Source organism: Melanotaenia boesemani, chromosome 6, assembly GCF_017639745.1.
Source record: "Melanotaenia boesemani isolate fMelBoe1 chromosome 6, fMelBoe1.pri, whole genome shotgun sequence".
NCBI lineage: Eukaryota > Metazoa > Chordata > Actinopteri > Atheriniformes > Melanotaeniidae > Melanotaenia > Melanotaenia boesemani.
Window position 1 is genome coordinate 33942295 of NC_055687.1, and position 15665 is coordinate 33957959.

The following is a 15665-nucleotide window of genomic DNA, read 5'->3' on the forward strand; positions in this document are numbered from 1 at the left end:
GATCAACATTGCGTGCAGCAGCAACCACAGCCTTCCAGACCCTGTTCAGAGAGGTGTACTGTTTTCCCTCCCTGTAGATCTCACATTTGATGAGGGACCACAGGTTCTCTATGGGGTTAAGATCAGGTGAACAAGGAGGCCATGTCATTATTTTTTCTTCTTTTAGACCTTTTCTGGCCAGCCACGCAGTGGAGTACTTGGATGCGTGTGATGGAGCATTGTCCTGCATGAAAATCATGTTTTTCTTGAACGATGCTGACTTCTTCCTGTACCACTGCTTGAAGAAGGTGTCTTCCAGAAACTGGCAGTAGGACTGGGAGTTGAGCTTGACTCCATCCTCAACCTGAAAAGGTCCCACAAGCTCATCTTTGATGATACCAGCCCATACCAGTATCCCACCTCCACCTTGCTGGCGTCTGAGTCGGAGTGGAGCTCTCTGCCCTGTACTGATCCAGCCACGGGCCCATCCATCTGGCCCATCAAGACTCACTCTCATTTCATCAGTCCATAAAACCTTAGAAAAAGCAGTCTTATGATATTTCTTGGCCCAGTCTTGACGTTTTATCTTGTGTGTCTTGTTCAGTGGTGGTCGTTTTTCAGCCTTCCTTACCTTGGCCATGTCCCTGAGTATTGCACACCTTGTGCTTCTTGGCACTACAGTGATGTTGCAGCTCTGAAATATGGTAAAACTGGTGGCCAATGGCATCTTGGCAGCTTCATGCTTGATTTTCCTCAGTTCATGGGCAGTTATTTTGCGCCTTGTTTTTACAAAACGCTTCTTGCGACCCTGTTGACTATTTTGAATGAAATGCTTGATTGTTCGATGATCACGCCTCAAAAGCTTGGCAATTTTAAGAGTGCTGCATCCCTCTGCAAGACATCTCACTATTTTTGACTTTTCAGAGTCCGTCAAACCTCTCTTCTGACCCATTTTGCCAAAGGAATGGAAGTTGCTTAATAATTATGCACACCTGATATAGGGTGTTGATGTCATTAGACCACACCCCTTCTCATTACAGAGATGTACATCACCTGATATGCTTAACTGGTAGTAGGCTTTCAAGCCTGTACCGGTTGGAGTAGAACAACATGCATAAAGAGGATGATGTGATCAAAATACTCATTTGCCTAATAATTCTGCACACACTGTATATACATACATTGTAATTACCAAGTTTGCCTCAATGATAAACAGGACACAACAATGATCCTGGTGATTTTATAGAAAATTTATATTATAATAATGTGACAAGATATTATTTTATAAATATTTTCATAGATCAAATAGAAAAATCAATACACGGAGTAAAAGTTCAAATAAGATTAAAAAACAGAAAAACATTGATGTGCATGTCTGTAGAAGTAAAATATTTTATTTAAGGAAATGTGATACTGTTTTGTAATAATTCACGCACCAAAGGGTTAAAAAAATTCATCTAATTAATTATAGATTTTTTAATAATTAATCTGGATTAATCACATTTTAATCGCATAAAAATATTTGCCCTAAAAGTCAATATTTTTACATTTAAATGGATTTCAAACTCAAGCTCTAGTAATGTCTGGAAAAATGCATTTAATTGCATTTCAATTCAAATCAGTAAAAAAAAAAAAGAAAAAAAAAGAGAATATCTCTGGCCAAAAATGAATGGACCTAAAGTTGAAGTGTCATTTTAAGTACTTTATTAGCTCTAGATGTTCTCTAATTAAGAGTCTACAACATGTTGCAGTACTTTTAACTTTTTCCATGTTTTCAGGACATCCCCTGCTCTGGAGGCTGGAGCCGGGACGACGCGGGACCAAGGCTGTTGAGGGCTTTTGTACAGAGAGAGGGACCTGAGTCAGTAAGTATAAACGTTGCATGCTTTCATGTCAGTCTCCAAAAGTCTCCAATATTACCATAAAAGTCTCTAGATTTGTTGCTAGTTGCTTTTTTATAAATTTTTTAAACACATTGGTTTTCTTGTAACTAATTAATTTTTATTAACACGTTAAAGTCCCATCCCTACTTATTATACAACATTAAATTTAATTCAAATGCACCAACCTTAGGTCTGTTGCATTCAGTTTTCCAGGTAGAGCAATGACAGGGAAAGGCTAAAATATCAACATAAAGGTTAACTGTTCTGAGTATTTCTTGGAAAAAATTCTGATAGTAATTAATCAGTGCTCTCCCTAAAGGAATCCTGATGTGTTCGTTCAGGTGATGCTCGCCTCTCATGTCAGAGACATCAGGAATCAACTGCTTTTTTGGAAACTTGACTTTACTTTTTTGGGCAAAGATGTGACTTTTTCCTGCCTACTAAGGCATGATATGGAGGCTACCTGCAGGCTACATAATTCATTTCAAATATACCTGGCACAGGTGTGGACTAAACCATTTCGGGCCTTTTTGAAAGGGGTGACAGGAGCTTCAGAGAGCATCCATCATTCTGTTAATGGAAAATTTAGAGCAAACTTGTATTTTCATGAAACTGTTTTATTGGATTTTCCGTATTTGTCCAAGATTTACTGTCTTCTGTCCCTTTTACTAACATATCACCTCATCTCTCATTGCTGGATGGGTAACTCCTGTGTTAACTGAGATTATACCGGGGCCAAGATGTTTTATACCAAGGGACATGCCCTGGTATAAAAGGTCTGTTCACCCAGTATAAGAGGTCTGGCAATGCATCAGTGTCAATACTCTGTCTGTTGTTGGTTCTTGTTTCATCTCTTGTTCATTCCCTTTCTCTGTTTCTTTTCCTCTCTTCTCCTGATAATGTCTTCTTGGATTTCTTTGCTGAATCAGCCATGATACACATTCAAAGCGACCAGTGTGTTGCTAGTGCATGATGTGGCACTATAAAGCAAAAACACTGCTGTAATTTGACACATGCGGATGTAAAAATAGGGGTAAAGTGTAGTTTCTCAGACTCAGGATGCTGCAGGGCAATGACAGCTTGAGGGATGTACATATTAAATGTTATTGAGCCATCAAAATGAGTCAGAAGCAGAGTTTTAAGGAGTTTTAGGCGTGACAGTAACGTGGTGTTGCTTTAAATCAGAATGTGATATCATGTCATATCAATTATTGGATCCTGAATTGAATGAAGATATTTTGGCAGAATTTCTGATGTCAGCTACTTGTTTTCTGTTGAACTGGATAAATGGTTTTGTTGGCCAAACATCTGATTTACTCCACAAATCTATGAGCACATGTGGAATGATCACTTGAGTTGACATTTTTGTCTCTAAGAAAGACGTTTGGAAAACAAGCTAAATTTTTGTTTATTCTTTTTCTTTGTCAGTTTGTCAACTTTTTGTTTTTTGTTTTTTTTGTCAAGACTGGTCTTAATTGGAAACACAAACATCGCCATCCTCTGCAACATAAGCTGGGGGTCTACAAAACTCTGCCCCACTGGTCTGAGAATGACCCAACAAAGATGAAGTACAAAAGGATTACATCAAAGATGCTGGATTTATTTTAGAGGGGGTTCAAAGATAACTTATTTGACACATCACATGAAAAATGCCTCTTTGTTACCTTAAGAAGTCAAGATTAGTCTGCTAATCCTGACGTGGAGGACAAATACTGTTCTGACTGAGCAAAGCCAAGAAATTCCTAACCCTGTCTTCATTGGTCAACTTCTTACCCACCCTTTTGTTCACCCGCCCCTTCATGGATACCCAGCTGTTGCTACAATAAAACAAAGAGGGAATGTTTGACTTATAAAATTCATGAAGGCATAAAATATTTATTCAAATCAAATTTGCTCTCTGTAACGTCTGCTGTAATGTCAGTTCAAATGAAGTGTTTTGTTTGCAGTTTTCTGCCAACGTTCTTTGGCCTAAAGAAGATTCACTGAACTTTAAAGACAATAATTTTCCAGATCATTCATTTGACATGATCTTAATATTGTAAATGAGGCATGAAACATGACTCAGTGTCACTGTTTCTTTTCTTTTGTGTTGCAGCCTGCTTGAAAAATGGCATTTAGATAGAGCCACGATGATCTGGACGAGAACCGCAGCAGGGATGAACATGACAGATAAGTCATCTTTCCTAGAGGAGGAACTGCTGGCCAACTCCACCTGGGACCACCCCTTCAGTCCTCAAAACTTTACCCTCACTCCTCCTTTTCTACAAGACAAGACGAGCACCCCCAGACCTGCAGCATGCGAGCAGGTTCACATCGCTGTAGAGGTCCGTATCCATAACATTTCAGGTTGATCTCATGACCCTATGGTGATGGATGCCATCACTTCACCTCATTATGTCGTCAATCCTCTTCTCATTGTTTACTCTTGTTAACTCTGTTTTTCTCTCCCGTCTCCAGGTTTTTCTGATCCTGGGTATCATCTCATTGCTGGAAAACATCTTGGTTATTACAGCCATAGTAAAGAACAAGAACCTTCACTCCCCCATGTACTTCTTTGTCTGCAGGTGAACGATGCATGTTTCATCAACATGACCTGTAATAATGTAACAGAACCACAAAATGTCTGATGTCTCTCAGTCTTTGTGTACTGTGTATCTTGAACTATTTAAGATTAGATTACAGCTTAATTTAAGCATTGTTTAACAAGTAGGTAACACTGACAGTCTTCTTAAAGGGCCTCATCATTTTCGTTTAAACCTCACTCTCACCCAGCAGCCACAGATTGATGGTGAGCAAAGATAGACACGACAGTACAAGGAGCTATAAACAGCACAAGACCATAAGCACTCTGTTAATAATCAACTTTTAATTTAAGCTCCACACCGTGAACTGGCAGAAAATGTTTGTGGTGTTTGTGTATTTGGACAGTTTCTATATGAGCACACTACAGAAAATGATGGAAAACTTTGCTTTAAACATTGTGAACATTAACAAAGCTTAAACGTTTTGTTCACGGTGCTGGTTACTGGTTCAGATATTTACATGGTATTCAAGACAGACATGTTTAAACACTGCTACAAAAGACAATCACCACAACATGTTTTGCAAAAAAAGGCGTGTTTTTTTTTTTGTTTTTTTTTTTTTATTTATTGGTCTTTTATTACAGTTTTATGTTCTCATCTATTTAAAATCACAAAAGATAACAACTCAGTGATGAGTGACCGAAGAATCTACATCTGCAGTGATTGGGACTCTGAATCAGTCTCACATTATGAAAAAGGAGCTGAGCTGAAATGCAAAGCTCTGGACTTACCAGTCGATCTACATTTCTACGATCACCCACAGTAACGAGCTGCAGGTAGTGACCAAAAATCAAAACGAGAGATGCAAGTAGTTTAAATAAGTTTCCACTGATATGTGTCTGGGTTAGATAGAAGCTCAGTCATCCAGGAGGGGCTCAAAGTAGAGTCGCTGCTCCTCCATTTTAAGTGGAGCCATATGAGGTGACCGGGGCATCTGGTTTCAATGACCCCTGGATGCCTCCCTGGTGAGGTTTTTTTTAGACACATCCCACCAGGAGGCCCAGGGGACGAACCTGGGAGATGCTGGAGGGACTATGTCTCCCAGCTGACCTGGGAATGCCTGGTCAGCTAAAGAACTGTAAAAAATGACCGGGTGTTATGACCCGGCTGGGCTAGGGAAAACCTCCAATGCACCAGTATCCATTGGAGGTCTCTTAACATATAAAGACATTTAGTTGGGATGGAAGAGATCTTCGCTGCCTAGATCAGCTAAAAAGAATAATAAAAACAGAAGTTATTTGAGGAATTATTTTAATGCGAAGTTATGTACTAAACAAATAAAAGCCAAACATTATTTATCAATTTGGGACATTTTCTAAGTTTATCTGCAGACAGATTCTGATTTGTTTGTTTCGCCCATGTGGTTAAAAGGGGCGTTGTCGCCGAACAAGCACTCAGATCTGAGCGGGTCCTCCTGCTGATGCCCCGGTTTAAATAAAGTGAAAACTCCACCAAACCGGCTGGCCGCTGAGTCACCAGGGTGGTGAATGGTGCGGACCCACTGAATGAGGTGATGCCGCGCCTTTCATCCCTGGACTTGGCAGTGGCAACAGCAATTGGTCCAGAGCCAGCAAACCAGGGAACAGGTGAGGAAGGTATTGCAATGTGGAGCCAATTCCAGCCGGGTGATGGAACATGACAATTTACATTCAAAGTGACAGGGAACAATTTGATTGATGGGTAACAGCTGTATACCAGGGAAAGAGAAGTCTGCCTCCCTTAAACTGCTGGCCATGCAACCTGACCTTGGATCAGTATGTATGTATGCATTGATGGATGGTTGTATGGACGGATGGTATAAAGTCTATTACCCAGACGCATTCTTACAAAAAGAAATAATCCACCAAACATAAATTTCCTACTTTCTGTGAAAGATTTATGTGATAACTTCATCTGAAAGATTTGTTGTAAGAAAAGCTTTTAACTGGCAACAATAGGAACTTCATTCAGATATGGGCCTTTCAACTTTAAAGACTTCATCTCTTCTCTATGACCAAAGAGCCACAATTTCTTCAAAGGTAAATTAGATAGAATCCTGTTCAAAATTCAGCAGCTGGTAGGTTTTCATTTGCTTGTAATAGATTTTTTAACACTACTGAGAGGGCAGACAGGGTGATGGAAGAAAGCATTGCTATCATTAATTTGGAAATAGTTTTTTTTTTTTTAAAAAAAACGTTTGCTTTGTTGTTTTTAGTTTCATTCCAGAATGTGCCAGTGAGTGCATTACTTTAGTCTATCTCAACATCTGCAGGATGGATTGAAATTTTCCACATATTACTCAGAGGACCATAAGTGATAGCCTCATAATTTAAATGATGTGCAGAAGAAAATAGCATAAAATCTAGATTTCCATTGCTTCTAGTGCTAATGATCACATCTTGGCATATGGCTGTGGCATGAAAGTGCAGCACTTAGCACAGCCTGTTTGCAGTGCAAAGCAAGCAGATTGGGTAAATTAGCACCATTAAATCATCAAGGTGTTCAGTATGTCCTGGCATATGCCCTTTGGTACATTTAGCCTGCAAAGTGCTCATGTTCATTTTCTTTAGCACATGAGCAGATTGCTTCTTAAATGGTTTGGTTGAAAGGTTAAAAGTTTTAATTATATGTTAATGATAATGAACTTTGCTCAGCAGCTCTGCTGTAAGCTGACAAAAAGACGAGGAAAGCCTCACATGAAATGTTTTGGACTGTATAGTTCTGGTGAAAGTAGTTTTTTTTATTATTAAATACCTTTTTGGTTTTTTGTCCCAAAAACTGACACCATGAAAAGGATCTTTACCTGAACGGACACACGTTACAGGCTTTGTCAACCTTAATTTTACATGTAAATTAAAGAACTTCTTTTACTAATATCATCATCTTGTCCTTAAGTTGTACCCAGGAGGTTTAAGAAAACCCTCTGTTACAACACAGCTCAGCTAGGGAAGGAGGAAACAACTAAAATAAAGATGCCTAAATCTGAAAATGAGTAACGAGGAATTTATTAAAAAACAGGAGGGATGGGCAGGTGGGGCTGCTCAAATCAAAGAAATAAATAAAACTAAATACACTAAATAAACTAATTAACATTCAAACCAACACAAACAAAATCCTAACTGACTGCACTACAAACAAAACACAAGAGTATACCACAAGAAAGAAAACTGTAAAAGCTTTACAAACCTAAATGGCTCGGTCCACAATTTACAGTCCGCATGCAAAAACCAAAAGAAAGCAGATAACCTGTAAGGCTCCACTCTAGACCAAAGAGGTCAGACACAGTTAAATATACACAAATTTTCCACAAAAGGCAACCAGTGTCTCTATATGAACGCAAGCGGTTAGCCAGAGCACAGCTGCCCCTGACTGAAGGGATGCCGCACTTTTATCTGTGGAGTGACGAAGCAGCAGCAGCGATTGGTCCAGAGGGCAGCAAACCAGGGAGCAGGGGAGGAAGGTGTGGCGGAGTGCAGCCAATCCCAGCCAGGTGATGACTCATAGTGATTTGCATAGCAGATAAAGTAACTGATTTTACAGGTGACAGCCTACATACCCTCTACCAGATTTACTAATTCGTTCCTAAACCATGAAATTGTTCGTTCTTTCCTCTTAGATTGGTGATTATCAGTCTTTTCAACACCTGGCCCTACACTGAAAATACTGATGATTGGTCATGAGACTGATGTGACACAGACAGACGTGAGACAGAGATGAGGAAAAATAAACATTATGCCAAAAGAATTAATGTAAAAAATTCTAATAATGATTTGAACATCCTCATTTTAATGTGATAAATTGGTTATAAATAATAACGTTTTTTGTTTTTATTTATATCTATATTGATTTTATTTGCGTGCAGCGCTTTTGTTTCAGCTGTGGTTGTTTTAAAGTGCTTAATATATTATGGTATGAAGATTCAGATCATATGAAATCAGCTTTATGTGCACATGGGTCATTAATTACTTCTGAACTTGGTCCATGAACATGTTAGGTTGAATATCCTTGTGGTGAAGTGGTTCACTGTAGAATAAATTTTTTTTCTCTCTTTACGTACTTGACTGCAACTTGTTCTTTAATGGATTAAACAAATAAAAATATTTAATTTGAATTTTTCACAGAAGGAAATGATAATATTAGGACACAGTTTCCAATATTTAGTTATCTATTTTTTAAAAAAAACAACATGCTTTGTAAATGGTAAAAGTTGCTTTAAAAACCTGACAACAAAACAGCAGAAAACTACACAAACACAGACTTTGTTCATACATCTCAGTACTCAACTGTTCATTAAATACTTCTGAGTCTTTGTAGTATTTGTTCTTACCTAAGGACAAATTCAAGCTATGAAGAGTAATCACCTCTCCTCCACCTCCTGAGCTTGGACTGGAGGAAAGCAAAAAAGTTTAGCACCTGTTTCAGTCTAAGTTGCAGTGAAGGTCATTAAACCGTGAATGTTGCACTTCAGGAGCAAAAAGACCAGAAGGCAAGACGAGGAAAATAATTTGTATTGTTGCTGTTGGCGCAGTGTTTAGTTCACCTGGCAAAGAAGCTGCCACAGGTTCAATCATGAGCCATTTTCTCATCTACTTGCTGGACAGAGAACATCAGAGCCCACATAATGTTAAAAATATAACAAATTTAAAAAATACATTACATAAATAACATTTCACACGTATATATATATATATATATATATATATATATATATATATATATATATATATGTCTAAATGTAGTTGCTAACCCCTGCTAGAAATAAAATTGGTTAAGGGACAATATATTGTTGCAGGCTCAAAGAGCAGCATATGACTGTCACAGTGTTACCCCTAAATCATTAAGATAATCACTCCACTCCTTCTCCTGAGAATGTCACTAGTACACATTCAATCATGGAATCCTTTAACTGGGTTGCCTGCTGAGACATGAAAGTGTTGTTTCACAGCAGGAGGGTTGGCTAGCTAATCTGCTGGTTCCTGGATTTAAAGGCAGGAAGTCCACGTGTAGCTTTACTCATTTCCATTAACATGTCTGCTTGTTACAGCCTGGCAGTAGCAGACATGCTAGTTAGCGTGTCCAACGCCTGGGAGACCATCATCATTTATCTCCTGAACAACAGACAGCTGGTGGTGGAGGAGCACTTCATCAGGCAGATGGACAATGTGTTCGACTCAATGATCTGCATCTCTGTTGTTGCTTCCATGTGCAGCCTGCTGGCCATCGCTGTGGACAGGTAATGGTGGGGGGAGGTATTTAAACCAGTAGAAGTTATTATTATTGTTTGTGGGTTGTTTCCATAGCAATAGTATCTTAAATGATTATTAATGAGTTCTAACAAATTTATAATATATTTAATTTTAAAAGATGTATAATCTTTTTGATAAGAATCTCCTTCAATGATAAAGTTAGATATAACTGTTCTCAGTGTCAGTGTTCAGCAGCATGGAGGGAATTGATAGATTTGTCTCATGTTTGGCAGCTGGGAAGAAGAGACGCAGGGTGGAGGTTCATCTCAGGATGTCAAGGACCCAATCTCACATAGGACTCCCTTCAATTACAGTTATATTTTAAAATTTAAAACTATTTGACCAAAATGATGAAAAGTATGTCTGACTGTTAATTATGATAATAATATGAAACAGTATTTGTCTCAGCATCTGATCTCAAACTCAGACAAATGATAAGACACCTAAACGGTGGGCGGAAGTGTCCTTGGGCAAGGCACTTAACCCCACATTGCCTCCCGATGTGCCTATCGGGGTGTGAATGTGTGTGTGAATGGGTGAATGTGATACGTAGTGTAAAGCGCTTTGAGTGGTCAACCTGACTGGAAAAGCGCTCTGTAAGTACAAGTCCATTTAAACAAACGATTTCTTTAACAAAAACACAGTTGAAGCATAACCAGCTACAGCTCTGTGATGGATCCCTCCATGCAATCAAAGGTTGTGCCTCTCAGATTTGGCATGGATAGAAAAACTAGAAGAAGCCTTCTTCCAGTTCTTGTATCCAGATGGTGCATCCTCAGTGTCTGGTGTTTTAGGAAGGTTAAATGTATAACAATATGCAGTCCAGTCTTTTTAGTATTCAAGCCAGTTGTAAATCACAAGTGTGGTTTTGGGTGGATTTGGTTCACTGCTGTGACAAAGCATCTACATCTCTGATTTTGGACAATATTCCTTCTTTTTTGGATTAACTCTGATGTCGGACCAGCTTTTCTTAATTTGGACCGTGATGTGATGTTCCGATCCAGCTACATTTGTGTGTGACTGAAAGCAGATTGTTAGAGGCTTATTCCAGCAGTTTTGGCTGTCTTTTTGTTTGTATGTTTGTTTTACTATATCATAGACATCACTGCATCACGCTTCACAGCTTCTTGTATAGAGACCTCAGCATTATCCATCGATGATAGATCATTGAATATAATAAAATTGCAACAAACTTTTTGGCTCCAGCTTCGCTGCGACCCTTCATTGGACAAAGCGATATAGATGGATGGATGGATGGATGGATGGATGGATGGGCGGGTTCCACTATCAGAATAATAACCCTATTAGCCCACTGAACACAAGGAAAGCACGCTAGGAAGCTCTGCCCACCTATCTTCAACATGCTACAAGTGTGTGTAGGTGATTCTATCTTTCCTCCCCCTCTGATTCAATCAGTTTCATATTCTATTGAGTTCTTCTTCTTTTTTTTACGTCTTTTTATAGTTATTATGTCATGTCATTTGTCAATTGTAATTTGCATATTTATGTAATGGGAGGAGACAAAAGCAGTCCAAGTGGCACCTGAAGTCAGTTGGGTCATGTATGAAGGAAAGACGCGCTGGAACAAGCGTGCACAGATTCACATATCTGAATAATTACATTCCTAGTTTTGGTCCTAGACTATTGATGTTTCTTGGATCAGGTGATGTGGAAAATGACTTTCAGGAAAAAAACCAGCTTCATGTATAATAAAAAGATTTATTACAAAAAGACAGGCATCAAAAACAGATATCTGCAGAAAATCTGGAGGTCTCAAAACCAATGTGAAAACCTTATGTACCTTTCAAACAAAGACATTCCTTAAGTCCTTAGTTGACCAATCCTGTAGAAACACAAATGTTTACATATGACGTGTGTTGAGTCCAGTTTCTAAGGCCCCCAAGAGCCTGATATGGTAAAACATATGTGTGCATTATAGAGTTCCTCTACTTTCTTACTGAAGTTCATACCTTACTTCAGTAAGAAAGCTGTGCAATCCTCATGAAGCCCCAGATTAACACCAGTGAACAGTCTAACTTTTTTAAATGCAAATACACTGAGAATCATGTTTGACAGCTCTCTCGTATGGTGTTTTACAAATGCTAGAATACATATTATAAATAAAACAATCAGTAAATACAGAAACAAAACTAATGGTCTTGGCTGAGGAGCCCTCACTGCTGTCTGAGACAGACCATAGCTTTAAAAATGAGAGTAGTCTTGATTGCATATCTGTGGAGAAAGCATTTGTTTTTAAAGACTTATTTGTTTAGCTTCACAGTTAAAGGAGATTTTATTATTCCCATGGGGTAATTTGCTATGCAGCAAGCAGTAAAACTATCAGTTGGTGCAACAATCTCACAGAAACAACACTAAAGAGCAAAAGGACAATGGAAATTAAATAACAGAAAATTGAGCTGCTTGTTCAGCAGAGGTTGTACATGTTATGCTGCTTGAGTGTTGATTAAAGGCTCTGTTCCTCTGCTCAGGTGGTGTATTTTGAAGTACCGCAGGTTCAGAAAACATGATGTGCTCACAGCACCAAAGATTGAAGCACAGCAGAAGCAGCCAGAGAAAGTGTAAGAATGAAATACAGTCACAGCTGGTAATGCCGCAGAAGAGCAGCAAAGGAGCTGAACAACCAGCAGTGGGATACTGCAGTTTTTCCCTTAACTGGCAGTGCACTATCCTGCAGCTAAACATGGACGGAAGGAATGTAGAAGCAAAGGAAGGGAACTTCCTCCAAAGGGTGGCTGGCTTCACCTTTAAGGATAGCATGAAGAGATGCATCATTCTACAGGGGCTCAGCTGCTCCACATCAAAAGAAGCCAGTTAGGATGCCACCTGGACACCATTCAGGGGAGGGTTTTAAGCATGCCGCACAGGGAGATGACTTTATTGTAGACTCAGAGATTACATCTTTTGTCTCTCTTTGGAAGTGCTTCAGAAGGTGACTGACGGGCGAGACATGGAGATCACTGCTCAGACTGTCCCTGCATGCTTGTCATGGATAGCTGGCAGATAGAAAATGAATGGTTGAAATATGAAAGTACTGTAGTGTGGAAACTGACCTAATGAAGCTACTTTAAAAATGAAGAGCTTTACTCACATGTGCGACTAAAGAGACTCCTAGGTGGAAGGTGCATGCTTTAAATCTGCCACCTCATCTGCTGCTTTTAGGTTCTCTATTAACAACAAAGCTGTACTAGTCTTCATTTTGTCAGAAGCAAACTGATTTTGCATGTTCATACCACATAAAGTTTCCATAACAATGTTTGGTATCCATTTTCTTCCCACAAACATTTAGTAAAATGCAAAGTATTTTAAAAAAAAATTTGCAATGCTTTTTATTTTAAAGCTTTGAAAAATATTATTGTCATATCTCTGGTTTTCTGTGGTCCATCAATGTCAAACCAAATCCAGGATGGAGTTTCAGATCTGAACTTTTAAGTGAGGCTGACAGCAGCTCCAGATGGCTTACTGTGGTTTGTTACCGCGCTGGGAAAATGTCACGTGCCGGCATGATGCAGAACCCTAAAGGATAATGTCTGCCCTCTCACACATGAACAGTAGAAAATAATTTAAAGGGGAAATAATATGCAATGATCACTTTTGCTTTGAAGTGTCTTTTGAAAGTAAATATTTTTAAAATACTAAAAGAAAATTAGACTCCAGATTAATATATGATTATTAACATTTCATCAACTGAATACAATACACATACAATAAAATATAAAATATAATAGTAATATGATACGACATAATGCACAATAACCTGCATTAAACCAGTAGAATATTAAATCATCACATCGTGTTGACATCATGACATCTGACAGGCTACCATAGAACACGTGACACAGAAAAAACACACCCTGGCTGCATTTCACATGTAATTTTATTGCTTGAAACTCTCAGAAGTATAACAAAATTTATTTATTTATTCATTTATTGTATCAGCACAGTAGTATCTCAATATTTTAAAAGTATAGAATGCAGTTTTGACTGGTACATATTAAGTATCAACCACAGAGTATCAATAAGCCCATGCTCTAGAGGGAGCATGAGTACCACCAGTGGTACAGGGACCACAGTACGAAAACTAAATGCCACCAGAAGTTTCAATAATTCCTTACAGCGTAGAAGTTGATAGACATGACTTTAGGATCAGTTAACGCTCTTTCTTCATCTGCAGGTACGTCACTATCTTCTATGCTCTGAGGTACCACAACATCATGACCGTAAGGAGAGCCGGCTGCATCATCGGAGGAATCTGGACGTTCTGCACTGGCTGTGGAATCGTCTTCATCATCTACTCTGAAACCACTCCCGTCATCATCTGCCTGGTCTCCATGTTCTTCGCCATGCTGCTCATCATGGCCTCCCTGTACAGCCACATGTTCATGTTGGCCCGCTCGCATGTCAAACGGATCGCTGCCCTCCCAGGCTACAACTCCATCCACCAGCGCACCAGCATGAAGGGAGCCATCACCCTAACAATCCTCCTGGGGATCTTCATCGTCTGCTGGGCTCCCTTCTTCCTCCACTTGATCCTGATGATCTCCTGTCCACGCAACCTGTACTGCGTGTGCTTCATGTCGCACTTCAACATGTACCTCATCCTCATCATGTGCAACGCCGTGATCGACCCTCTGATCTATGCCTTCAGGAGTCAGGAGATGAGGAAGACTTTTAAGGAAATCATTTGCTGTTACAGCTTGAGAAATGCCTGCACCAACATCTGTGCTCTAACTGGTAAATACTGAGAGACAGAAAAGGTGGAGATGAACGTCAGGACAGGTAGGATGAACTGAAATCAATCTGACACTGGAGAAAAACATTACAGACTCTAAAATCAATGCACTTTTTATCAGGCGTGCTTTACCCCAAATATTAAAACGTATGAGCTGCAAAGGAGACTGCACCATTAAAATGTGTCCTAATGTTCTAAGGTACTGTAGCCACCACTTACACAAAGAGGCTAGTATATTAGGTGCATTATCTAAACACCCAGCAAGCAACATCTGAAATCACGAGTTATTTGAAAATGCGTCACAAATAACTGGCCTGCTTTTCATTTTCCCTGACATTTCTATTTTTTTCTTTTCTAAACAATGGGATTATTATTTTTTTATGACTGAAAAAGAAAAAGAAAACATTTTCTTTTCCCAATAATACTACTGAACTGTGAAGGTTGAAAGCCTCCTTATATATGTGCTTTCAGTTACACCTCCAGTGTTGCTTTAGAGCACCGGACGTGCATATCCTTAGCAATTAAGATTACGTGCATGAATGAGTAGCCGGGGCTATGAGTCAGCATCAAGTCAAGTTTGGAAAGGAAGCTGTGTTTCCGGCTACTGCTGTTTTTCTGCTGTGACCGCAACATTAACAGGAACTCCAGCCAATTCAAATCTGTTTTCAGATGTTGGGGAGCATACACGGAGAAGGTCATGTTAAGACTTGTGATGTCAGCAGAAGAAGCTAAATGGGACCTGAACACTCCTGGAGACCAAAATTTGTGATTTTCAAAACCTAAATTTAAAAAAATTATAAATCTTTTTCAGTGTGAGCAAAAGAAAAATGCTTATTAGGGCATCAGTCACAATATTAAGGCAAATACTTTTGCAATACAGAGTTTGCCACATGTCTATCCATTTATCCACTTCCTGTAACTTATAATATTCCATATATAAGTGGCAAAATGTGAATATCACTAATTCTGCAATGACATGGTTTTTAAGGATTCAATGAGGCAATATCATTTACGGATTTAACACAATCCTTTCCATTCATATCAAATCACAAAATGCAGCTAAAATCTGGAAATCTAATCTTATTCCTGAGCTCTGACATTTAAATGAAAAACAATCTTTTTTCTAATAAACAGACTGTACCAAATTCTGTACAGTGAGTTTTAAAATGTTTACATCATGTAAAAGAAAACTGAAGGAATAAATGTATATTTCTGGACATTAAAGCAGGATAGACACTCTCCAGCT

General features: G+C 38.9%; 1 protein-coding gene across 1 annotated transcript in view; it reads left to right on the top strand.

Annotated features, from left to right (window-relative positions):
* The window catches only part of mc5ra (melanocortin 5a receptor), a 29952-nt gene extending 14711 nt beyond the window's left edge, over window positions 1–15241 (top strand). Inside the window, exons 2-6 of the mRNA XM_041989165.1 lie at window positions 1758–1844; window positions 3958–4186; window positions 4320–4426; window positions 9468–9656; window positions 13862–15241. Coding sequence (XP_041845099.1) covers window positions 3992–4186; window positions 4320–4426; window positions 9468–9656; window positions 13862–14432 — 1062 coding nt within the window. The 5' untranslated portion in view covers window positions 1758–1844; window positions 3958–3991 and the 3' untranslated portion in view covers window positions 14433–15241. The remainder of the gene's footprint in view (window positions 1–1757; window positions 1845–3957; window positions 4187–4319; window positions 4427–9467; window positions 9657–13861) is intronic.
* The last annotated feature ends 424 nt before the right edge of the window (window positions 15242–15665 follow it).